Source organism: Lontra canadensis, unplaced genomic scaffold, assembly GCF_010015895.1.
Source record: "Lontra canadensis isolate GAN:19392208 unplaced genomic scaffold, GSC_riverotter_1.0 scaffold24, whole genome shotgun sequence".
In the NCBI taxonomy this organism is placed as follows: Eukaryota; Metazoa; Chordata; class Mammalia; order Carnivora; family Mustelidae; genus Lontra; species Lontra canadensis.
The window spans coordinates 22,172,227-22,196,171 of NW_022631018.1; the positions used below are offsets into that span (position 1 = coordinate 22,172,227).

A 23,945-nucleotide genomic window follows, 5' to 3' on the forward strand; every position below is an offset into this window, starting at 1 on the left:
AACTTCTAGAAAGGACTCTTGTGTCTTCAGTTATATTAGAAAAGAAAAATAAAGGTATATATTTTCAGTAAAGAGAAAGGTCTGGGCTACTCTAGGACGGGTTAAGGAAGAATTACATTCTGCTTTAAAGAAAAACTTGTTCTCCTTAGTGGCCAATAGCAGTAAGAAAATCATGTGGGCTTTAAAAGAGAGCTCTGAGCACACTAGGTTTACAGAATTCCTGAAATATGCAGCCATCTTAGTGGGAAATTTTCATTTTGTCTTAAAACATTTCAAACATGGCCTCTGCACCTGTGGAGAAAGAAGGTAAAGCTGCATGAAGGAGAGACTCTGACAACTTAGTTCGTGTGACGGCTTGAGGCTTGCGAATGGAGCCGAGGGCTACATCCGAGCCCAAGGCCTTCCTGTGCTCTGTGGCTGCCCTAGGAGGCAGGGGTAGCCGCCTTTCTCGGAAGGCTGGATCTTCCCTCCGAACCCAGCTTTCAGCTACCGCCTCCTTCCCCACAGGGGCCCACTTCCCAGGGCTCTGTTTGGGGAGCAGAAAATAGGTGGTGGCTTGGAGAGAAAGACTAAAGAGGGAGAGGGAGCCCAGGCAGGGTCGAGTCTCCTGTGTGTGGCCTCTGCTCCTCCTCACCCCTGCCCCAGGACTTCGGCTCAAAGTCCTGGCCTCTCTTCCTCTCCAGGCAAGCCTTCCCAGATCCCATCTTCCGTGGCCTCCCCTGCACCTCCCCGACCCGCCCGCTCTCACCAGAGGTCTGTCCATTGCTTGTTTTCAAAGCAGCCCTTTTGGCCAGTTTCCACTCAGCCAGTAGGAAAACCATGCAGGAGTGGCCCTAGCATAGCAGCCCATGGCTAGAAACAGAACAGGTTCAGAATGGAATGTAGGGCCCCTTGTTCAAAAACTATTAAGAGGAGCACCTGGGTGGTTCAGTCTGTTAAATGTCTGCCTTTGGCTCAGGTCATGATCCCAGAGTCCTGGGATTGAGCTTGTGCTGGGCTCCCTGCTCAGCGGAGAGGCTGCTTCTCCCTCTGCCCCTCACCTCACTCGTGCTTTCTCTCTCTCACTCTCTCTCTAATAAATAAAATCTTAAAAAAAAAAAAAAAGTTAACAACAACAAAAATCTATTAAGAATCTCAAGAGGGAGACCGTGGAAAGAACATGAAACCAGGCATGGCCCTTCCAGCACGTGGCCCTGTGCAGTGGCCCAGGTTGCACACCTGCAAACCCATCTCTGGAGAGAAGGGGCTGAAGTGAGTAGAGCGTTTTCTACTGATCTGGCTGGTATATTTGAAAATCAGCATATATGTCCGTCAAATTCAGATTGACTGGATTTTATCTGAAAACCTGCCTTGTATGGTGGCCACGGTGCAAATGTTCTGATTTGGTGCCTGAACTCCATGGCAGTGGGGGAGATGAATTCTGTGAACATTCAAACATACCTGCACTCCTACGTAAAAGGAAAAAAAAATAACTCCACAGGTATTTTGGATGCCAGCCAACCTGGAGAACACGTGGCTGCACTTCCCCCAAAGCACCTGACTCGGTTGTCTCTGAAGAGCCTGGGCCTCTGTAGCTGACTCCGATAGAAAGCCGTAGGTAGTAATTGCACAAAGGGATTTCAGACCAGCTCCATGTTCTAGAAGTTCCGCGGAGGCAGTGCAGGACAGGACTAGAATCACTAGCCTCGAGACCCACTTTTGCTACGCACTATTCAGGGCAAAAATGGTCCCCTGGAAGCAATTTTAGAAGATTTATATTTATTTGAATTCCATTGCTAGAGAGTTTTCCGTCATGGAGATGCACGGTCGTGGGCAAATGCAGAGTCCGCTCCGGAGGAGATGGAGAGCCAAGAGGCTTCCCTTGTAGGTAAAGACTCAGATTCTGGTCCTGCGGACTTGGCGCGTGCTCCAGCTCCCTGCCCGCGGGAGTGGCGGCCCCTGGCCTCAGGATCCTGATCTGTGTGCAGGTGGGGGGCGATTCATGGTGCTGTGGCGAGAGGCGAGGCTTATGCACGCATCAGACCGCGCTGTGGAGGACTGAGCGCGTGTGCGTGTCTGTTCCTAACTCGGCGGTGGGGCGGGGGGGGGAGCCGAGCCTCAGGCTGACGTCGCAGGTCGCGTCAGCACCGCGGTCCTGCAGGCGGCTGGAGTCGCTGTCCCTTCATCGGCGTGAACCGTGGCTCGTCCTCATCGTTAACCTGTTTTGGGTGTCAGTGGCTTGTGTCCTCCGGCAGCATACTGTTTCCACTTGCACCTTAGCACACGGGAGCGGCCAGACGGGGGTGTGCGGGTTTCCCTCTTCCCGGGATTCGAGATTTCCGAGGACCAGGGCTCACGCTTCCCTCCTGGACGGGTGCGCTTGGTGCGTTAGTGACAGGGATGGTCGCAGGCGGAGGGGAAGGAAATCGAGTACCGAGAAGAGAACAGGGCCGGCCACTTAAGACACTCGGGAATGGGAAGACAACGTTACAGAGCAGGGACCACATCCTGCCCGGCCCCTCCCTGGGGTCCACACTGCTCGGTCCACGCTGGGCGCAGAAGCGGCTCCAGGCAAACTGCGAATGGCAGGAGAGAAGGGGCGGCTCTAGGCGAAGCCTCCTGCAGGCACGGGCTTCTCAGGTCGCGTTCCCTGTGGTAGAACCTGGCATGCCCGTCAGCCTTATCCGCGCCCTTACTCCAGGCAGAGTCACCCGACCCTGCCACCCTGGCCGTTGTGGAACTGCTGCCCCTTACCCAAGGCCCGGCTCCTCCTCCCGTTCCCGGGGACGGCTCCAGGGCCTCCCAGTTTAATGGCTGCAAGTCCCTAGAAGTGTAGGGTGCGGAAGGGCCACCTTTCGCAGGGATCAAGTATTTGATTCCTGGAGCACGTGGGGCGAAGGACTGGCCGGTGACTGTGTCAGGCCTGGGCCGGTGAGTACGCGGGACCCACTCAGCCCGCAGCGGCCCCGTCCCGGCAGGAGCAACAAGGCCTCTGCTTGGGAAGGCGGCCCTCGTCACCCTGCGGCCGGGGCCCGACGTGCAAAGACCCGGGTCCCGACGGCTCTGTGGAGTCAGCCGCGGTTGCCGTGTCGCAGGTTTACCGCAGTGTGGGATGCACACGCGACATCCAGCAGCAGGACTGTCAGGCGAGCCAGCGCCGCCCCACAACTCTTACCACATCTCAGAGCAGACCGAGGCCGGCAGTGTCTGAGAGATCAGCACACTCCAGACGGAGCTGGACAGCCGCCTTGGTCCCCCTCCTGCCACACAGGTGGGCGCGGGCACCGGCAGCTCCCTCCTTCCTGTCCGCTGGCCCTTGGGGACCGGCGACAGCGCCCGTCACTGCGAGCTCCCGCACGGAGGACATGCGGGAGCCGCGCGTCGTCCCTGTTGACTCTGAAACGCAGAGCACTTCACTCATCACAATTGCTCTTAAACGTCCTTGGATGGTCCCCCTCCCCCATCCCCCTCCCCCCGTAGTCCTGGGGTCCTCAGCCCTGAAGTTCAGAGTTAGCGGGTCCTCCAAGGGCCAGACGCACAGTGACGGGGAAGTGGCGTGAACCAAGGGAGCCAGGAGCGGAGCGGTCATTGGCCTTTGAAAGATTCCAATAACTGGATTTTCGTCCCTGATTACTGATGATGTTTTTAATTTGGAGCTGGAGCTGCTCCCTCTGGGAATAAGGGAGCCGCCAGGGCATATGCTATTGTTCTAAAATAGAGTTCAGATTAGATTTTGCCCAAAGCAGGTACACAACCGGGAAAACTTGACTTCTGTTAATGCTATACTTTTGGCAAAATGTTCCTAGATTCTTGCTGGCTGTGTTTCCCTTCCGTGAGTTTTACCGTATCCAAGTACCACCTGAGTACTATTTTGCTTAAAACCCATTCACTGTTATACTTGAGTAAATTTGTTTTACTCCCATAATTGCAAAACTAGTATTACTTGTCCTTAATTGAGGGTAATAAATACAGTAAAGACAAAGGTTATTAAATCTAGCTAGGTAGTAATGCTTGCCACAGGTTCTGGGCCCAAGGCCTATATCCCTGTCCCTGAAAGGCAGATTACCCTGGGTGAAGACAGGCTGGCACTGTGCCGAAACTTGCCTTTCTGGAATGTGATGGATTGAAAAAGAAAAAAGAAAATCCTTTTTCCTCGGCTCAGTAATCATTCTAATGCCTTTGGTTCCAAGTGGGACTGAGCCTACCTTTGAAAGACACTGCCTTTGAGAAACTCCTTCCTTTATATTCAGTGTGAGGAATTGAGTACTTGAACTTGTGTGAAAACCTCTCTGTAGGATGTGAGGGAGTGGAAGGCACCGTCCCTATACCCCAAAAGTGTGTCATCTAATAAGGGACGGACTAACTGGTGAGCTGAGAAGAGACAGAACCCACGAGTGCACAGAGGTTGCGGCCTGAACACGCAGTGTATTTTGTTCAAGAAGGTGCGCTGCGGGGGGAGGGCAGGCCTGAGCGTTCTTGTCACCCACGGGTCCCCAGCAGGCAGTCAGCAACACCTACCGAGTCAGGAAATACAACCCCCAGCCCAGTCACCCGGTGGGGATGTCACCGTACGGTTCGCAGGTGGGGACTGGCTCGGGGGAGGCAAGATTTGGGCGGAATCTTGAGGTGACTACGCGCACGCCCACGCGCACGGGGGCTCAAACAGGACACGTGAGGGCACCAGATTGTGACTAAGGTCGTGACCTTAGCCTAAAAACAGCAGAATACCTCCCCAGCCCCAGCATGTGTTCCCAGACCTGAAGACATCTCTCTTCTTATTCTATAGTCACCACCTTTCAGCCGGGCAGACACCCTAGAAAATGAGTTGTTGGAGCAAGAGAAACGTCTTCTCTTGCAGGAGCGACACCTCCTGTTTCTAGGCGCATGGGTGCGGCACCGGCTTTGCCGGGGCGGCCGCGGGGTCTCCCTGCGAACGCGGGCTTCCCAGACCGCCACGGCGAACTGTGGTGCCGCTTCCATAGTCCCCCGTGCTGGTTCTGCCCCCGTTAAAGGGAATCCCAGCTCCTCCGGTGCTGACCTGCCGTCGCACAGTTTGCTGGTCTGGACAGCCCAGTCTCCCGTGATGCTTTTCCAGAATAAACCAGACGAGCAGCCCGGCGGGAGCAGGAAGAGCCGCTGCCCTGGGTCCGCTCTGCCGCCCCACACGGGACGCGGGCCTCGGGGGCTGTGGCTCTGCGGCTGGGCGAGGGGGAGGCCTCACCCCAGAGGGATCTCTCGGGGGCGCCGAGGGCCGGGAGGCTCTGCTCAGGCTCCGGCTGCGCAGCCTTTGCGACAGGCCTCCGCTTCCAGCACCGGGATGCTGGCAGTGTAGCATGGCCCTTTCCCACAGGGGCTCTGGGATCCCGACCCGGCACGCGCTCACACGCCGGTGCTCCTCAGAAAGCTCACTGTCCGTCTCCACACGAAGGCTGAGGTTTCAGTACGGCTAAGTACGAACCGCGAACCACAGGCAAGGTACAACCTTAACGGACCATACCTCAAAGCTAACCTCGTGTGTTAACGGAGTCGCAGACGCCCCAGTGAAGCAGTAGCAGGGCCCAAAGCTGCGCGTCCTCTGAAGTGAGCACAGTCCGCACCGCAGAGTCCTTTTAAACTTCACCTTTGAACCAAAACCTCACGGAGTCCCTGCCTCGGATGAACCTAGTTGTCTCTTTGGGGAAGGGGTGTGCTCTGGGCTCAGCTCCTGGCCTCTGCAGTGCAAAAGGCTGGATTTCCAGTGAACTAACGAACTCCTTCATGTGTCTGTGACGCAGGTCCAGTACTTCTTCAAGATCCTGGACAACTCGGAGTAGAGAAAAGCAAAGAAGTCACAGCCGGAGCCGTAGGACAAGAGTGAGTCACGCACGTGCGGAATGTGTTCATTCTTTTATTGTCCATTGTTGAACCTGACCGCATACAAGATCTAGAAGAGCACTGTACTCCTGGCAATTATTGTACATGTTGGAACATGGATTTTGCAGACAACATTTAACACCAGTCTAGGGGGTACTGCGTTGCTTTTTATAAAGTCCAAAATAAAGATTTATTTTCAAACAAGTGACTTTGGTTTATTTCATACATTACACTTTTTCTTGCAGAAAAAAATAAAATTGTACAACTGCATAAATATAAAATTCTTCCACCATGAAAATGGTTAAAACATTCATAAAGACACAGCACCAGCATGTGATGCCTCCAGAGAAAGGAAAAAAGGAAAATAAAAGAAACTGTAAAGCAAATGAATTAGGCCTGTCACCAGCCCCAGTGACAGGCGATCCAGATCTCATACACAGCTGATCGTACTGGAGGACAAGGGAAGAGAGGTCAAGACGGCATTCGATACAAAGCACAATGCAACCCATCACCTGTGTTTTTCTGTCGTGTCACTTAAAATTTAAAGGGCAGTTCCCCCATGACAGCCCACCCCCACCCCCAGCCCCAGGGAAAAAAAAACAAAACAAAACAAAACAAAAAGTAAAGACCCAACACCACGGGAAAAGACTATGGAGTGTGTTAAAAATGCTCATTGATGGGCCATTAGTTTCTGAAAGAGCCAAACCAAAAAGAAAAAAAAAAAGTACCATGCCAGTTTTATTCCCATTGAATATTTACACCTTGGACAGCAAACCTTGCTCACATACAGTAGAAAACAGATGCGATAAACATGGCTTGAGAAATGACCAGAGTGTGCACCTACAGAACTGTACATCACATCAGATCCACAAGGCAGCAATACTCAGGGGCCGGAAACACTGCTTACTACGAGTCAGTTATGGAATCATAATTTACAGTAAAAATGGGCACGTCCCAAGGCTCAATTTTTATTTTTTTCTTTTGTCATTTACAGTAGAATAAATATTTTGTTGCTATTGCTACACTTTAAATTTACATTCTAACCTATTAAATGCAGAAAGCTAGTGTAAAGCATATAGATTAAGTGTAGGTCCCATACGTATGACAGTTTGTTCAAGACTAGTAGGTTTTTGTTTTTTGTATCTTTTTTTTAACTTTTTAAATGGCTAGTGGGAAAGATTTGTGCTTGTGATCAGCTCTTAACTTCAATTTTTACATCAAAGCGTCCCTGAAAACGGTCTTTCTCACTGTACCCAATGTTCTCACCGTATGCCTTACACTCGATGCGGATTTCAGTGTCCATGGTGAGGTTGGTGAACTGCACGGCCAGCAGCGGCTGCAGGTACTTGGGCTGGAGCAGCTTACCGTAGTAGGGGTAATACTGCAGAGGAAACCCGGGGTAGCCTCCCAGGCCAAAATACTCCACGTTCCCAACTTTATCCTTGTCTTCGTCTCGCTGAAAACCAGAGAGAAAGGAGATTTTAGTGGCTGGCAGCCTGGGTCACTTCCCGAGGGACCACCGAGGCTCTCGATCCCACCGGACCACCTGCGCACCGCTGCTGCAGGAGACCGTCTGCCCCCGACACGGCCACTTGGAGTGCCTCCGGAGGCAGCTGCACACCGGCCGCGGGAGGACACACGCTGGTCCCTCCCTGGCCGCTGTGGGAAGTGGTCATCAGAGGAAACTCTTCACATTACATAGGTGAAGGACAGCAAAGGTCAACCAAGCATTTCCCCAAAGCCAGCACATCCAGAAAGGCACCTCCCACTGAAAGTCAAACCCACTGGTGCTGGGCCTCTGGGTGGGCCTTGGGCGACATTCCTTCCGAACGTCTAACTACTTGTGTCTCCTTCCTTTGAGTCCATTTCATTGCTTGGCTTGGCATGTGCGTAAAACAGCACCGTGTAGGGATTCCCTTTAGTGGCCCTCTCCGTAAACAATCGTTAGGATCCTATTTTTAGGTCTAAAGGGAACACGTACTACTGCCTTTCATTATTTCTTATTTTTGAAAGAACAGCCAAAAACTGGGGCACCTGGGTGGCTCAGTCATAAAGGCTCTGCCTTCAGCTCCCGTCATGATCCCAGAGTCCTGGGATTGAGCCTCGCATGGGGCTCCCTGCTCGGCGGGAAGCCTGCTTCTCCCTCGCCCACTCCCCCTGCTTGCCACTCCACCTCTCGTGGACTCTCTCTTTCAAATAAATAACAACAAAAAAAACTTTAAATAAAAAAAAAAAAGAAAAGAAAAGCCAAAAACACATTTTTCAATGTGAACTTGTCCAAAAAAAAAAAAAAGGCGGCCTTCAGTCTTGAACACGCCACGTGGGCGAGAGACGCACGAGTGGGCTGGAGTTCACCGCAGTTCTGGAAACCGATACTCCTGCTCGGGCGGCTTCGCGCTCCGGTGGCGGGACGGACGTGCGGTTTCAGCTGCTAACGTCCTCGTCTGAGATGCTCTGGCGCGGAGCCCCGTGCCTGCTGTCCCCGGTCCCCTAGCGGCACGTCGCGCGCCCCCGCCCCCGCCGCGGCCCCTCACCTTGCCCGTGCACTGGACCGGCAGGACGTAGGGGCTGTACTTGAGCGCCGGGGAGGCCTCCAGGGACTCGTTCTTGGGAGGCTGCAAAGAGGAGCGCACGGTCAGTCCGTCCGCCTCGTTCTCGCGTCCCGCGCACGGAGCTCGTGGGCGGCATCCACAGGCCCCGCGGGTCGGCAAACGCGACCCAAGTACCGCACTCGAGGGTGCGAGAACCAACGACCCTACCCGTCCGCGCCGGGACGTGGCCGAGACGAGGCCGCCCCGCGCTCCGGGAGGCCGCGCGGGCGCCGCGACCTGGCCCGGCACCCCGGGGCCGCGGACCCGAGAGCGGGAACGTGAGCGCCGGCGCGGCGCGGCCCTGCTCGCGGGTGCGGCCGTCGGAAGGACGAGTCGTGGCCGTTTCCGTCCCACAAAAGCCGGACTTGCTTCCGCGAACCGCATCCTCCGGCCTCACGCGGGGCTCGAGCAGCTTTTCTTCTGGGCCCGAGTCTCGGCAGAGCCGCGGCCGCGCGGGCGGCACCGGCAGCTCCGGGAACGGGTCCAGCGCGGGCAGGTCGGGCTGGCGACGGCCCCAGGGCAGCGGCCGCGCTCCGGAAGGTGCCGCTTTCTTGGGCCTCGGGGGCCCCTGCGGCGCCGGCTCAAGTGCACCGGGAAGGGCGCGACGGCCACCGCCGCCCGCGGACACGGCCCCTGCGCGTGCGTGTCCCGTCGGGGAGCCGCAGTTCGCCCCGAGAAGCGCCCGCGCTGCAGCACGCGAGGTGGCCGTGCGGGGCCCCTAGACGGTTCCAGCAGCCGCAGGCGGATGACCCCGCTCACTGCCCGCCCAGGCGGCGGGAACACGCGAAGCCAACACCGCGCTTCCCGGAGCTCGGCCGGAATGGCCCGCAGCTTCCAGTTTTGCCATGAACTTGTCATTCAGTAAAAAAACGAACAAAAACCCGTGTCTTCAGATTACCAGACCTTTTTTAAAAAACTACTCTTGGGCTCCAGGAGAACCAAAACCTGAGCCTGTACATGCAGACAGTTCTGAAACTTGAAAATACCTTTTTCTAGGTTTATTGTCAAAGGGTTCACGTTCTAGAATGACATCAGGGAAGCGTTAGGAACAGAGGGACCGCCCGGGGGCTCGGTTGGTTAAGTGACTGCCTTTGGCTCAGGTCAGGATCCTGGAGGTGAGGATCAAGTCCCACACTGGGATCCCTGCTCTGCAGGGAGCCTGCTTCTCCCTCTGACCCTCCCTTCTCACGCTCTCTCTAATAAATAAAATCTTTTAAAAAAATAAAAGAACAGAGGCGCCGGACTTACTTGAGATCGTGGCTCTGCCTCTCAGAATTTCTCTTTAGAAAAGGAGATAAATGACCTGACTGTCCCGGTCCCCCAGGCAGATGCAGATGTCTCTGCTGTTACTCTGAATGGGATCCAAGTCGCCACTGAGTTTACTCTAAATCTTTAGACTCGCCTCCTGCCAATCCGCCGCCTCATCGGAAGGAGAAAGGCTCCTCTACAGTCTAGGGTTTAAAAGCACGACTTGCCTTAGGTTTGAAGCCCAGAACTCGGTTCAGCTTTATTAGGACGCAGGGTTTGCCCTCTTTGTAGCCATAGGATTCATCGTTTATTCCAGAGCAATTTCCCAACCACTCGAGCTTGAACCTGCACACTTTTCGCTCTCCGCGTTCATTGTTAAATTCTCCTCGTTCCTTGATTTCACTGGGCACATCTGGAAACAGAAAGCACGGTTTTCACTGTGGAGCCACAGTCCCCTGGGCGCCACCGAGACAGGAAAGGGAGCTTTCTTCCAGCCCGTCCCAAGTCTGCGTCCAGAGCGAGGGTTCCCCGCAAACCGCCTCTGGTTCCCGTGCGGACATCAACACGGGGCTGTACCCCAGGCGATAGCTGCTGTGTGACCCCACCCAGGGCTTCCAGGTGCCAGAGGATCCACACATGATGTCTGGTCCAGAGCCCTATTTCTCTTCCCTTAAATAACGGGTGAGTCGGTGACGTAAAAGACTGAGCAGAAACCCGGCCGCCCGTCATGAGCAGCCTCATCGACATGGGTCAGCTCCGGCTGAGCTCATTAACAGGGACATTGTGATTAGAAGGCAAATTAAAAGGACTGTCAATAATTTTCAGAACTGGCAGGTTTTTGGTCAGAATTGCCTAGCCATTGCTAGGCCACGGTCTCTGCCACTAACAAGCCTCTTAAATAGAGTAAAGAAAGAATTATTTTTTTCCTTTTCAGCCACCATTCAAGGTTTGAAATTTTTCTTATTTTTGTCTTTTCAAGCTATGACTTCTTGCAAGCATTTGTTCAATCAAAAAAAAATATTGTAGTATTCTTGATTCATACCTCCTAACAAAGCCAGAGAGAGAATACAAGAAATAGAGAATTCAAGGTTAATACAAAGCACCCTGCAGGAAACTGAGGCAAATACCATAATTTTTATATATTTCTAAGGTCACAAAATAACTATTTTCCCTTTAAATGGTAAAGGGCCTCCACTCAGTTCATCTCCAGGGAAGCAATTCGCCCTAATGATCTTTCATACAAGCCTTTTAATTACTGCAAAAATGAAAACTTCATTGAAATCCTAATGAGAAATCTTAGGAAACAAACTGAGGGTTGCTGGAGGGAGAGGGCGGCTGGGTGATGGACACTGGGGAGGGTATATGCTATGGTGAGTGCTGTGAATTATGTAAGCCTGATGAATCACAGACCTGTGCCCCTGAAGCAAATAATACATTATATGTTAATAAAAAATAAAAAAATAAAAATAAAAAATAAAAAAATTATTCTTTTCAGAATGACCTAAAATGGCAATCACCCCATATTATCATCAAGCAAACAGGGCCATGTGACGAACTGGTGTCGGTAAATGCTTGAACTGAGTCGGAAAGACTGAGGTCACCGCGTTACTCAGACATCTTGTCTCAGCAGGTCTGGAAACATGGCTGGATGGTGCACGAGGACGGAGATGTGTGTTCCCGTCAGCGTTAATACACCCAAGAGCCACCTTTCCTTTACCGTTCCTTACTGAGATGCTGAGCAGCTTGGGACACAGTTCGTGGTCCCTCCCAGCCGGGGGCAGGAAGGCTCTGCCCTGGCCAGAAGTCCTGCTTCCTCCATATCAGCGTAGCTGACAATGCCAAGAAGTGGTCCTAGTGAGAGAAAGGTCCTACACACTCTTCCACAGGAGAAGGGGGCAGGGGCGTGGGGAACAGAAATCTGGAAATGTAAACAGTTGTAGTTCTCAAAAATCAATGGAGAACCATAGCAATAACTGTGGTCTTTGAGTGTGAGTGGTAAAAGGCAAATGTGTCCAGGAGTGTTTTAAAGCAAGACACTTTCCAAATGCACATAATTGTAATACTTGAGGCTACTTTGTTTCTTCCATCAGATGCAAGCCTAAATCAGTCTTCTTGCTTTAAAACAAAATGAAAACTGTCCTCTCAATATGGCCAGACTTCCATCAATTATTTCAAGAGGATTTTTCGATCATTAAATAACAGATAGAAATGGGAAATAAGAATTAAACCAGCCACAGACATCCAAAATGAGTCTACTTACTGCCACAATCTTCAAAAATCATTTCATCTTTCTGGGCCGAATCTTTGTACTTCTCCAGGAACCTGACTATGTTGAGCACATACGCCTCATAGCTCTTGGGGTCGTTAGGGCGAAAGGAGATTTCAGTCTTTTGGATCTGAGGAATCTGTGTTAATCCTAGACCAGACAGAAAGAACAACACAGAAAATCGTCAGTGGGAAGGTGTCTACCAAGATCATTCAAGCACGTTCTCCACGTACCAACATGCTTCCCCCATCCCACCTACTAAAAAGAAGGTTAAATTCTTGCTTCTCCTGTGAAGTCACTTCTCTGGCATTTAGATTAAGTGCCGGTGACAGTGTCTAACTATCATCATCTTTTTTACCCAGCAACACTTCAGGATGGGTAGTCTCTCCACTTTATGAATGAAACTTCTTGCACAGAAAGGTTAAGTGCTTGGCCTGAGGTCACAGAGGAAGTAGTGGCACTAGGATTTCAACCCATGTATACTCCAAAGCCTGTTATCTTCCCAGTACGTCCGTACGCTCATATTAAAAATGAACCGCACAGCTACCAGCATTTCTTGCCGGTGGCCTTCCTTTCCCTAACTGCATGTAAGCCTTTGCGCACAGAGGCCTTTTATACTTTTGGAATGGGTTGACGACCTTTCCAAACTCTACCAGACTCAAGGCTACTCAACAGAGACATTCCTTTGGATCGTGAACCCGAACTGGATGAAATGGGATTTATGTACAGTTACCGTTCCTGCTTTCCATTCTAAAAGCAAGTCAAGGGTCAGCCAGTATAAAATTCAAAGTATGACTACCTTGGATTTTCACTCTTTAATCAACATTTTAGATTCTTTAATTTTCATATGCCTCTATCACCACAAGATTTCCTGACTAGGATTTGCACACCACACAGCACTACACAGGAGCGCCAGGGGAGGCCTGACCATGGCCTTCTAGTCTCGGATGCTAGGTAAGACCCAAGTTGCCTGGTTACATTTAAATTTCAGATAAACCATGAATCAATTTTTACAGAAGTATGTCCTGTGTAATACTGATGTATTTCTGTAAAAATCAACTCGTGGTCTACCTGAGGGTTAAATTTAATTAGGCGTCTTGTATTTTATTTGCTAAATTGCACGACCCTATTCTAATCCGATTCCAGACGCGCCCACTTTGTGTCGGGCACAGAAGGCAGCTCACGCCCGCAGCCCTCTGCCTTCAGCGAGGAGCGCATTAAACCTGCTGCCCCGTGGGCCCCACCCCAGACCTGCCAAGTCAGAACCACTACTGATGGGAGTCGAGAATCTCTACATGAATGAGCTTGAAGGGTTCCCTGAGCACTCCTGGTTTGAGAACCAGTGCTCTGGGGCCAGAAGCGGAGACTAGCAATAGTGATCCAACATGACGAAGACACGGACATAAAAATCAGGCTCGGGTTGGGGCTGGGATCAATGGCAGCTTTTATCTAGTGATTAAGGACGGCTCTGAGCTTCAAACATGGTTAAACAACGTGAGCAGCCCAGCTCAGGGGGCTCGACGGGCAAGTTCTGCGGCGCCTGCTGTTCCCTAGAAGAAGGGAGAAGACGGGGATGAAGACAAAGAACGGGAGGGGCTGGAACCAGGCAGAGGGGCTGCCCCAGAAGCACGACTTCACGGGTGACCTGAAGAATCATCTGAAACAGGATCCCGTAGGAGCTGAGGAATCCAAGGGAAAAAGCATCAGCGATGACGGAGAGAAGCCACGGAAAGGGGAGATAGCGGGATTTGCACTTAGAAAAATGATCAGTTAAAAATAAACAAGGTTAGTACAATTAAAAATATTTTTTAGATGCTCACTAACCCTAGAAAATTGTACGACATTTAAGTTAGGAAATTGGCATTGTGACCATTTGTAGCACAAGGAGACAGTAAATAAAAATGACAGACACCTGCGAAAACAAAACAAAAGTGAGTAGAACTTCCCACTGGGATTTCATGCCTGAGGAAGTATGGAAAACAGCCTCCCACTGAAATGGGGAAGGCCAAGGGGGGCCAGGGAGGGGTGCATTCTGGTTTGACTTAGAAACTAGATGTTTAAGTCAAGGTGACATGCCTGGACCTGTGAAGGGCAGGGGAAGGCTCCAGGCCAGAGTCTCACGGAACCCAGGAGGACGGGCTGTTTTCCTAGAATAACCCGGGAATCGGCAGAGAACAGAGCCTGACGGGCGTCCACACCAGAGCGCACGGGGAGAGCCCAGGCACGGCAGCCAGAGATGCCAGAGGCAAAGGCCTTCAAAGTCCGTGGCGCCGGCTTGCCGGATCCCTCTCAGGGACCCCATGTGGCCGGGGCGGGAGCGGGAGCCGAAACGCACTAGCGGCATCTATGTGTGCGGCGTGAGGGGAGCGTCCGGGCTCGGGGAGAAGGCAGGAGGCGGCCGGAAAGCTGGACAGGAGCAGACCCGGTCCTCAGGAAGCAGGACGCGCGCTCACCAGCCTTCCAGAAGTGGGCGGCGGGGGAGAGGCTGCCGGCCGCCCTCGGGGACAGCGGCAGGATCAGCGGCGATCACGCTACAGTCCCTCATCAGAGCGGGCGACACGGCCAAAACCAAAATGCTAGCAAAGGGTCAGCGAGCCCAGGTGAGATCTGGAGAGCCTCACCCAGTGAGTTTAAAAGACGAAGGTGAACCTAGAAGGTCACGTTAGAGGAACACAGCAGGACCTCAACCTCGAGGTGAGTGTCCGGCTTCAGCTGTCCGGGGGCCCCTCCCAAATTCTCTCTTCCCATGGCCGGCCGAGGACCCAGCTGCCATCTCCCGGACTGGGTGACGTGCTCCTCAGACTCTCCCAGAGCAAAAGGGACAGTGGGAAGAGGAGGTGGCATTACACAGAGTGCTTTTCAGTCCCTTGAGCTGCCAAGTCCAAGTTCTCTGCTATTAAAAGTGGCCGCGTGACATGTGTGAGACCCCAAAGCATCAGCAACCCTGAGTCAGGCATGTGGGTTCTTATGAGAAGTGGGTCCTTTGGGAGCCTGAGAACTGTGGCCCGAGCTGAGTTCCTGCACACCCAGAGACAAACACCGGATTCCCATCATCAAGCGCCTCTGCTGTTAAGAACCTGAGTTATGGAAACAGTAGGCATTATTATTGCACACACAACGGTGCCACTGGCCCAGGGAAGCTCTACACAGTTGGCCTCGCGTCTCTCTAGATTGGGCAAAGAAGAAATAATGAAAACCAAGTAATGGAATCACACCAATTTCTGCCCGAGAGCCCGAACCTCCCCCCACCCCCCCAGTAAGGACGGCTCACAGCCCAAGGCGCACGGAGCCTGTACATTACTACGGGAGAGAAACGCAGCTCAAAGATGCCTGGAGAAGCGTGCCTGTGTTCTGTGCAGAGAAGCATCAGAAAGTGAGAGACCGAGAAACCAAGAGTAAAAGAGACAGCTAAGCCCAGGGTCTTAGAACCCTCGGACCTGCTGAGCTGGATTAGACCTTGAGCCAAGGCCACTACCGTATCCTTTCCACTTGAAGTGATGCAGAACGTTGGGAGAGGGAGCCCCGGAATGACAGACCAACCCCAGGAAGGTCAGCCATGCCTTCCTGTCTGCTGAAGTTTACCACTGGGGTCTCTGAAGGATCTTGAAGGTGTAACTACCATAAGCCTTCATGACCCTCCTTTTAAGACACCCAACTTCTGGTCCCAAGATGGCTTCCAGAAAAAGCAGCATGCATGGTTTGTGTTCCAGGCATGCCATCAGCTCCTCTCTCTAAACCCTCACCTACAGAGCACATACACACATAAATACTGAGGAGCCACCCCAATGTCGGGTTTGGGCACAGCCCCCTCGATGAGCATGTCTGCTCTCCTTGCCCATGTCTGGGCAAGGTCTCACTCCATCCCCCACCAACTCTGCCTCCCCTTTTCTTCATCCAGAGCCTTCTGGCCTGAGTTCTCTTCCTGGAAACTCTCAGAGATCAATCCCCTCGCCTGTTCTGCTCAGGATCACCTTAATTAGGAAAGTTCTCAGATGAGATCTTCTCCCAAGCCATTAGGAAAATTCCTCTCTTCAAAAGTAATTTCCCTAAAGCACTTAGATACATTCGAGAGGCAGATGAAGGACACTTGATCGGATATCTGATCATTTACTTCCATTATCAGACTCACAGGAAAAGAGACAGAAAGGAACGGGATCAGATGTGGAAACTTTATTATCTGGAGGCCACACAGATTTCTTCAACTGTGACACTCTTCCAGGGCTATACAAATCCCACCTTGGGGACTGGCACCCTCATCAGTTGTGTTCACACGGGACTAGATACAATCCACTAGTCCCTCTCTACTCTGCCCACTCCATAAAGCTGTGGGTCAGGATTTAGACAAGGATGAGCTTTCTTTCCAGTGGTAACTCCCAGAGGCCAAAGATAGCAGAACACCCAATCACTGGCTTGTGGTCTCAAGTTATATTCCAGGAAACAGATATAACCTTTTGCCTCGCCAGTGTTCTGAACTTGAACTGACATTCACCAGGCCAAGTTCTACACAGCTTTGCCCTAATAGGGCCTTTTGCCTTAAATTACGTTTCACTTATTATTTAAGAAAACCACCTGAGCAGACTGAAATCGTAACTTGGATATGTGACATTTTAGTATTGGGTTTGTAATGAGGACATCATCTTTACAGAGAATTTGGAGTAAAACAGAACAAAACAAAAACCTCTTTGGCTTCGCAGTTGCTTCTTATAGTTACATTTGCCTTTCCTTGGTCCTTGGTCCCCCATCTCTTGAGAAACTCAATTGTTGGCTTTAGTCGGCATTCATAGCAGGAGGGGAAACTAGCCAGTAAAAGAGGAAGGGAAAAATAAAGGAAAGGCTTTTCACTAAGAAATACATTGTGTCCAATTGGGTTTACAATGTAGCAAGTTTATAATTCCTCAATTTACTTGTGAGTCTGAAATATTGAAACCAGAACACGGCCATTGTAACCTTGTAACGGTTACTCAGCTGAATCCCAAAGCACAGCTGCTTGTTCGACATTTAATACACCCCCCAAGTCCCCAGGCCAAATTCTCTAAATAGGCATCATTTTCCACAGAAACCTCCAGGAGGGCACCCACAATGACTAAGAAGGGCACCCAAGGCAAAGAAACACAAATGTAGGCATGCACACAGCACCCCATACACATATCTCCTGCACAGTCCACATTGCAAAGTAATTTGCAATTAAAAACATTTGGAGGTATGATTTTATAGAACCTCATACACATCTGTGTGTACGGAGATACACATATACACCATGCACGCGTGCGCGCACACACACGCACAACTTTTCCCCTTTAAGTGCCACTAAGATATCTATGAGTTTTTGTTTTTCATTATTTTACCTCTGCAAGAATAGGATCAATTTACCTAACAAATATAGGGAGGGCACAGGAAAAAAGGGGCCTCTGTGCTTTCTGGAAAGGAGCAGGGTTTTTTGCCTCACCTTGGGCTGTAGGCTCAGCTTTTGAGGAACTGCTGGATTTTCTCCTTGGTCTAGCTGATGTTCAATGACCCCTGGTGTATGGAAATCTCTTCTCCTGTCTGAGCTAAATGCCACATGCTTTGGTTGAAGGCCCTTCCCGGTTTTTGGAATTCGCCTTCACCACCATCATCAGACTTTGACCTACAGTGCTGTATTCATTTTCAGGTGAGCAGACGAAGCATAATTTGGTTCAGGGGGTCAATCTCAGAGGTCCCCTAATTTCACAGGGACCTATCTTTAGATATTTTCCTACAGCTCATAATTATGCTTATTCCTGATAAAAGATACCACTTTTACAATGGGAAAATATAAGCAAATGGCCAAACCCTACCATTTTATATTAAGCTTTTCTGTTCAAGGCTAAATGGAAAGACAACCATATACAGTAAATACAGAACATAACATTTGCTAAGTGATCGATAACCTCATACATATTCAATAATGTCTCTTCGTGCATGTATGTGGGAAAAGCATAGCTTTTCCAGCTGGAAGCCACTAGATAACAGACATCCCTATTCTCCTTCATTTCCTCAGCTTCTCTCTAGTCCTGGCTGTGTCAGACGGGCCCTGCGGTGGGCTGATCACTAGAATAAGCACACCGAGAAGCCACAGGCATCAGGGCCCCATCCGACGTCACCACAGCACACAGAGGCTGGCATGCCAATGCTCCTTCTACAACATCTTCCACTACAAAGACCTCTCAAAGAAATTTCACAGATTTAGCATTTTTCCCCATTACCCCTCCATGCATGGAATTTGTTACCCAGTCCCAGGTGTCAGAGGCCTGTGCTCTGCTCACTTACCACAAAGGAGCCCCCAGAGTCAGACTTATTTTTCTGGGGCTCCAGGAACATCGCTAAGTTAATCATGAGGCTTCCTGTGTCCCCAAAAGCTAACTGATTAGTTTTATCTTAGTCTTTACAAAGGAAGAAATAGCCACATGGGCTGGTGAGCTGCAGACGCCACACAGCGGGGCTGGCGCTCTCTGAAGAATGAGAAAATCCCAACAGCAACCAGGGCGAGCCCAACAAGAGCCACGGAGTCTGGGAGTGAGCTGGCAGGAGCCCTCTGAGGCTGGGGAGGGAGGAGGAGGGAGAATGTGGGAGGCAGCAGGCCTGGGGAGCACTGAGCCTTTAGCACGTCAGCTCAGAGTACAAATCAGAGGGATCGAATGGAGACAGCAAAGGAAAACAAAAGCAAAACCAAAAACACCCAATGAGCACTTTGAAATAACAATCCCTCCAGCCTAGAAGGAAGCCCAACGTTTCCAATTCTCCCTTTGAAATGTGAGAGTAATGCAAGTGACGGTTTGAGAAACTAGGCACCTGAGACAGATGTAAGAATTTTGCTTAAGGGGCGCCTGGGTGGCTCAGTGGGTTAAAGCCTCTGCGTTCGGCTTGGGTCACGATCCCAGGGTCCTGGGATCGAGCCCCGCATCGGGCTCTCTGCTCGTGGCAAGCCTGCTTCCCTCTCTCTCTCTGCCTGTCTCTCTGCCTGCTTGTGATCTCTGTCAAATAAATAAAATCTTTAAAAAAAAAAAAAAAAAGAATTTTGCTTAATTCCGCCTAGATTCGAACTGCAACGCCTCGTACCCTAACAGAAGACAGGATACTCCCTCGCACAGTCAAGGGGAGACCGAAACTGCTGGTGCGGCGGCGGCCTGCCGGGCTGCACCCCCACCCTCCCTCCTCAAGTCTGGTTTCCTTGGCAGTACGATCACGAGTTTTTTTTTTGTTTTTTTTTTAATTTTAGAGCGAGCGAGCAGGGAGAGGGAGGGAGTCTCAAGCAGGCGCCGCGCTGGGCGTGCAGCAGGACTGGGGCTCGACCTCACAACCCCGAGACCACGACCCGAGCGGAGACGAAGTCGGACGCTCCGAGGGCACGAAGCTCTGAGCGGGCATCCTGCCCACACGGTGCCGGCTTCCCTTCGGGACAGAACCCGAAGCAACACGCGACTCAGGAGCAAGGACAGGAGCGCACTCAGAGCTGCTCGGCAGGAAGCGAGGCAGCTGGCATCTCCCTGGGCGCCAATGACGCGCAGGGACTGTGCTGTCACCCCCCTGGGGCTCAGCGATGGCGGCCGGGGAGGGCAGTGCCCCCCTCCAGGTCCAGCCGTGAGCAGGCAGGAGATGCGGCCGCCGGGCCTTCCCAAGGAGCGTCCACCACGGAGCGCAGCCTGGCGCGGCCGACCCGGCCGGTGTGGGTGTTAACGGGACCGACTGCGTGACAAATACGGTGTCACTCACATTTATTTAAAATATCTTCAAGCATGTTTCCTAATCCAGCTTCTCCCAAACGCTTTCCGTGGTGAAGCCGAGAGGCTGTTCACCTTGTGAACAACCACCGAGTGTGTGAGCCCTGCTGCGCTGTCCAAAGCCCCCGGTGCAGAAACGGGTTCAGTCCTGGGAACCGAACCGCGGCCTCTGCTGCAAGAAGAGAGGTGGCTGCTGACAGCCCTTTGCTTCATGCCATTAGCTTGGCCACTCTCCGCTCCCACCCGCCTCCCATCCCGTGACGTCCGCACGGCACTGCGCCCATTCCGCAGACGGGACGACGGAGACCTCGCGCGGTCCACCAGGCACGGACGGTGCAGACGGCGTCCGGCTCTCCCCTGCTCACGCGGCTTCATGGCAGACACGCGTGCAGTGGCTCGCGAGCCTGGGGCTTTCATATTCACATTAAGCCACGTCACACAGCCAACAAACAACCATCCGTGACCCATAGACAGAACGATTTGTCGGTTTCTGTCACAGAAGAGGTGCTGGCCCTGTGCCCTTGGGGCTGCGGGGCGACCCGTGCCATCGTCCCAGAGCCATGGAGACTCTATCAGGAAGATCACGGCCTCCAGTGCCACCAGCACTCAGGCCCATAAACTGCTCCTTAGGCTTTTTTTCTCCCCCTTAAATTTCCCTTCCATTTTGTGACTTAGTCTGTTCTCGGAGACCTTCCCGTTCAGCCCACCTGCTTACCCAGTACCACAGACAGGCCCAAACGGACTGCACAACCGCCGCTGTTCGAGGCGGACACCTTTGCACACTGTTCAGCAGAGATCTAGCTACCAGGTGGACAAAATGCAGTCTATCCCCAGTCAGGCCGGGTCTGTACCCGCGCCCCCAGTTCAGCTACTAACAACATCACCGAACCTTCCACTCGGTAGCTTCATCTGACTGAGACATGCAAGTCCCCCCACCCCCCGCCACTTGCAAATGTGGACGCTTGGAGACACGACATGCAGTGGCCGAGGTGTTCCTCCAGTGTGCTGGGTCCGCAGAGAGAGGGCACGGCCCACCCATGCTCTTGACAGACCACAAGAGCGAGGGCCCAGTGAGGGGCCTTCAGAGCATCTAGGGACAGTCCCGGGCTGCATTTCATGGCTCTGCTCACCTGACCCCCCTGCTCCAAGGCCACCAGCTTTTCAAATGACAGTCACGTCCCTTGGGAGGGCAAGAGCACAGTGGCCCCTGCCCAGACTCTCCTGGCAAGGTGGTGGACAAGAGGAGGAGGAGAAAGAGACATAACGAAGACAAAGGACCCAGGCAGCAGGACGGGGGGAGCTGAGGAAGCGCTTCTCCTGCGACTCAGGCTGAAGCAGGAGTGCATACTTCCACGATGAGACACCAGCATTCCTCGGAGAAGCGACGGTTTGTCAGGTCAGTCCAACGGCTAAGGACACTAAATATAGGTACTGAGAATGTGTCTTTTAGGAAGGGGCTGGGAGGAAGGGGAGGGAGGCTGGGAGAGGGGGCTGGCAGGGCTGAGCCCCTCCACCAGGTCTTCTAGGCAAGGTCACTGGCAAGTCCCCACTTAAAAGGTCTGGCACTTCAGCTTTTTTTCTTTTCTTTTTTTAGCCTTTTCTCTTTGAAAGTGGAATTGCCCTTTCTGCAAAGAACACGGAGAAAATTTTTACTTTTATTAAAGGCTGACCCCCCACAGTTTGGAGACAAGAAGCAATGCTTTACATCTAGGAAGTTAAATGCTTGGCTCCTCGGGCAGCCTTGGCTTTGAGCATAAGAATCTTTATGATGCGGCATCATGATTCAAGAACAGCTTTTCAATGGCTAAACAAGAGGAAAATAAAGATCGACACCAACGTGATGACGTCTACTCACACGCCTCCAAAATCTAACAGGAAAGGACACGCCAGGCTTCACGGTCACAAAGCCAGCGTCCAGTCTGTTTACTCAAGGTGCCGCATGCTCTGTGCACGCGGAGAGTTTCTGCTCCAGCCTTCCCAGAGACCCGCCTCTTTGGGGAACTACTTGCTGGGAACTGTGGATCATTAACCAGGTTGAAGTTGTTTTATATACTCTCATGTTTGTTTCCACCCCCCACCCCGTTCCCAAAATCCCCTAGATCTAAGTTTATCTGGCAATGCTCAGGGTTTCCTTACAGTGGAGGACCATGGGGCCTGGGGCCAGGGAACCATGCTCGCCACCTCCATACTCCGAAGATTTTCCTCCGGGTCTCTCACACCAGAGCCAGGAGATAGACAGAGCAAGCTTGCGACAAGCGGCCACACTTGAGTGAGGCTGCCGGCCTGGTGCCTGTGGTCAAAGCTGCTCAGTGCCATGAAGACAGCCTCAAGATTGTCACCTAAATACAGCTGTTACGAAACCACTACCAGGGAAAGTGGAGAGGGGACACGTCATCACCACCCCCAGTGGCAGCCTCAAGGTCATTCATAATGCAAGAACCCGGAACTTATGCAACATCTCCTGTCTCTAGGTCCTCCTGATAATGAATTTTACAAGAGCCAGCGACCACGACCAGGTCGACAGCTGCCCTGCTGCCCTGCCCTTCTGTTGGCCTCAGGCATTAAGGGCAGCGGGCTTTCCCTGGGGGGTCAGTGACTGGAATGGACACGCACAGCTGCACACGAGGTGCATGTCACCCAACAGTGACAGCACCCAGATCACAGCAGGGCGCCCTTGTGGCATTTTCTTCCTTCTGGAGTGACCTCTCTTGATCATCCAAGTTTTCAGAGCTCAAAGAGACAGCAGAACTGCAAAATGGGTCTAGAAAGCCAACAGGTGAGAGTCCTACGAAGCCAGTGGGCACGAATGCTGAGACAGGAGAAGCTGCTGCCGCTGCTGGAGGTTAAACTAAGCCATGTCAGCAGCCGGTGGGAGAGCGGACTCCTGAAGCCACGGCTCCTCTCCCGTGAGTAATCGGCCATGTCAGAGCTTCTCATCATCCCTAAAAATAACTTCATCCCTCAAAACAGGAGCTGAAGTGGCTTTTTTTTTTTTTAAGGATTTGCTTGAGTCACAGGCCCCTCGAGAAAGTGAAAGATGTGCCTGAGCTGGAACGGCCCTGTGGCGACCCCGCAAAGCAACCCCCTGGGCAGTGAGGGCGCCTCATCGCGAGTCACAGGCTGGTGGGTGCAGGCTCGGGTGCGGGGGAGACCAGGGCTCTTCGCCCTCGCTGCAGAGCTACGACGACAAGACATCTGCAGCGCCCGGACGCCTGCAATGCGGGCAGGAGAGCCGCCGCCATCGTGAGCAGGTCCCGCTTCTCCTATGAAAACAAGCTCAATCTAATTCTGCATTACAGGCAGTTCTCAGAAAAGTGGCTTTTTTTTTTCGAGTGAAAAAGTGACACCCATTTTACCTCCGAAGAACTGAACGTGTTGACCCTCCTGTTACCTGGGGGGGCCACTCGGTCCTGGTAGGTGGGCTTGAACTCGCTGATGGTGAGCAGCATCACCTGGATGGTTCCGATGAAGATGCCGGCCAGGCAGCCGTAAAATATCACGTAGAACAGGAGGATCTTAACTGCAGGGAGCACAGACAGAAACAGAAGGCTGTGACACAGGCACGCTCTGGAACGAAAGGCTCATCGTCTCAGAGACCAAGGGCCGGCCTTCCTGGCTTCCCCTCCAGCCTGTCTTCAGAGCCTCCTTTCCCAACACCGACCCAGAGCGTGAACCACATTCCTGCATGACGGGGTAAAATCAGAGACGGGCAGTTCCCGGTTACAGTGTGTGACTGTGTGTGTGTGTGTGTTGGGGCTAGGTAAGGGTAAGAGGAATGTTCGTCTAGAACAAAGATTATTTACAGGACATAATTTCACTGCCTAAGTAAAAAAATTTTCACGAAGATCACCAATAAAATCTAGGGCCATGTTAGTGGGCTTATGCAACACATCGCGCATCTGACCATATACTCCCTTAGAGGCAGGTTTTCTTGCCTTGTTGGTTCCCTGATATTTCAGTACTACATACAGGCCAACCTCTGCTGCTTCTCCAAACGTTAGGATGCCTGCGAGTTTTTATGCTGGGCCAAAGCAACGAATGCGGAGAAACCCCAGGAAGCTCTTTGGCTCCTTTCTATCGCAAACCGCCCCCCCACCCGTGACATGTATCAGACACTGAGCACACACTGTGTTTTCCTTCAAGGGCACCAAACAAGGGCAAAACAAAGGGAAATCTTATAGTCAAAATGACAGGCATATTTTTATTTCATCTTCTGACTGGACGCGGAATACGGACTGGCTTGATGAGCTGCTGCCCCCCCCCCCCCCC

At 52.2% G+C, this 23,945-nt stretch overlaps 2 protein-coding genes across 3 annotated transcripts in view; one reads left to right on the forward strand and one right to left on the reverse strand.

Annotated features, from left to right (window-relative positions):
- Nucleotides 1-6,036, forward strand: part of NME7 (NME/NM23 family member 7) — a 248,605-nt gene extending 242,569 nt beyond the window's left edge. For both annotated transcript variants that reach the window (XM_032863039.1, XM_032863038.1), the window contains exon 12: nucleotides 5,754-6,036. In XM_032863039.1, the coding sequence (XP_032718930.1) occupies nucleotides 5,754-5,792 (39 nt within the window). In that variant the 3' untranslated portion in view covers nucleotides 5,793-6,036. The remainder of the gene's footprint in view (nucleotides 1-5,753) is intronic.
- A 516-nt stretch (nucleotides 6,037-6,552) lies between these two features.
- Nucleotides 6,553-23,945, reverse strand: part of ATP1B1 (ATPase Na+/K+ transporting subunit beta 1) — a 21,240-nt gene continuing 3,847 nt past the window's right edge. The window contains exons 2-6 of the mRNA XM_032863041.1: nucleotides 23,068-23,196; nucleotides 11,932-12,087; nucleotides 9,899-10,083; nucleotides 8,367-8,447; nucleotides 6,553-7,288 (exon numbers count right to left, since the gene is read on the reverse strand). Coding sequence (XP_032718932.1) covers nucleotides 7,025-7,288; nucleotides 8,367-8,447; nucleotides 9,899-10,083; nucleotides 11,932-12,087; nucleotides 23,068-23,196 — 815 coding nt within the window. The 3' untranslated portion in view covers nucleotides 6,553-7,024. The remainder of the gene's footprint in view (nucleotides 7,289-8,366; nucleotides 8,448-9,898; nucleotides 10,084-11,931; nucleotides 12,088-23,067; nucleotides 23,197-23,945) is intronic.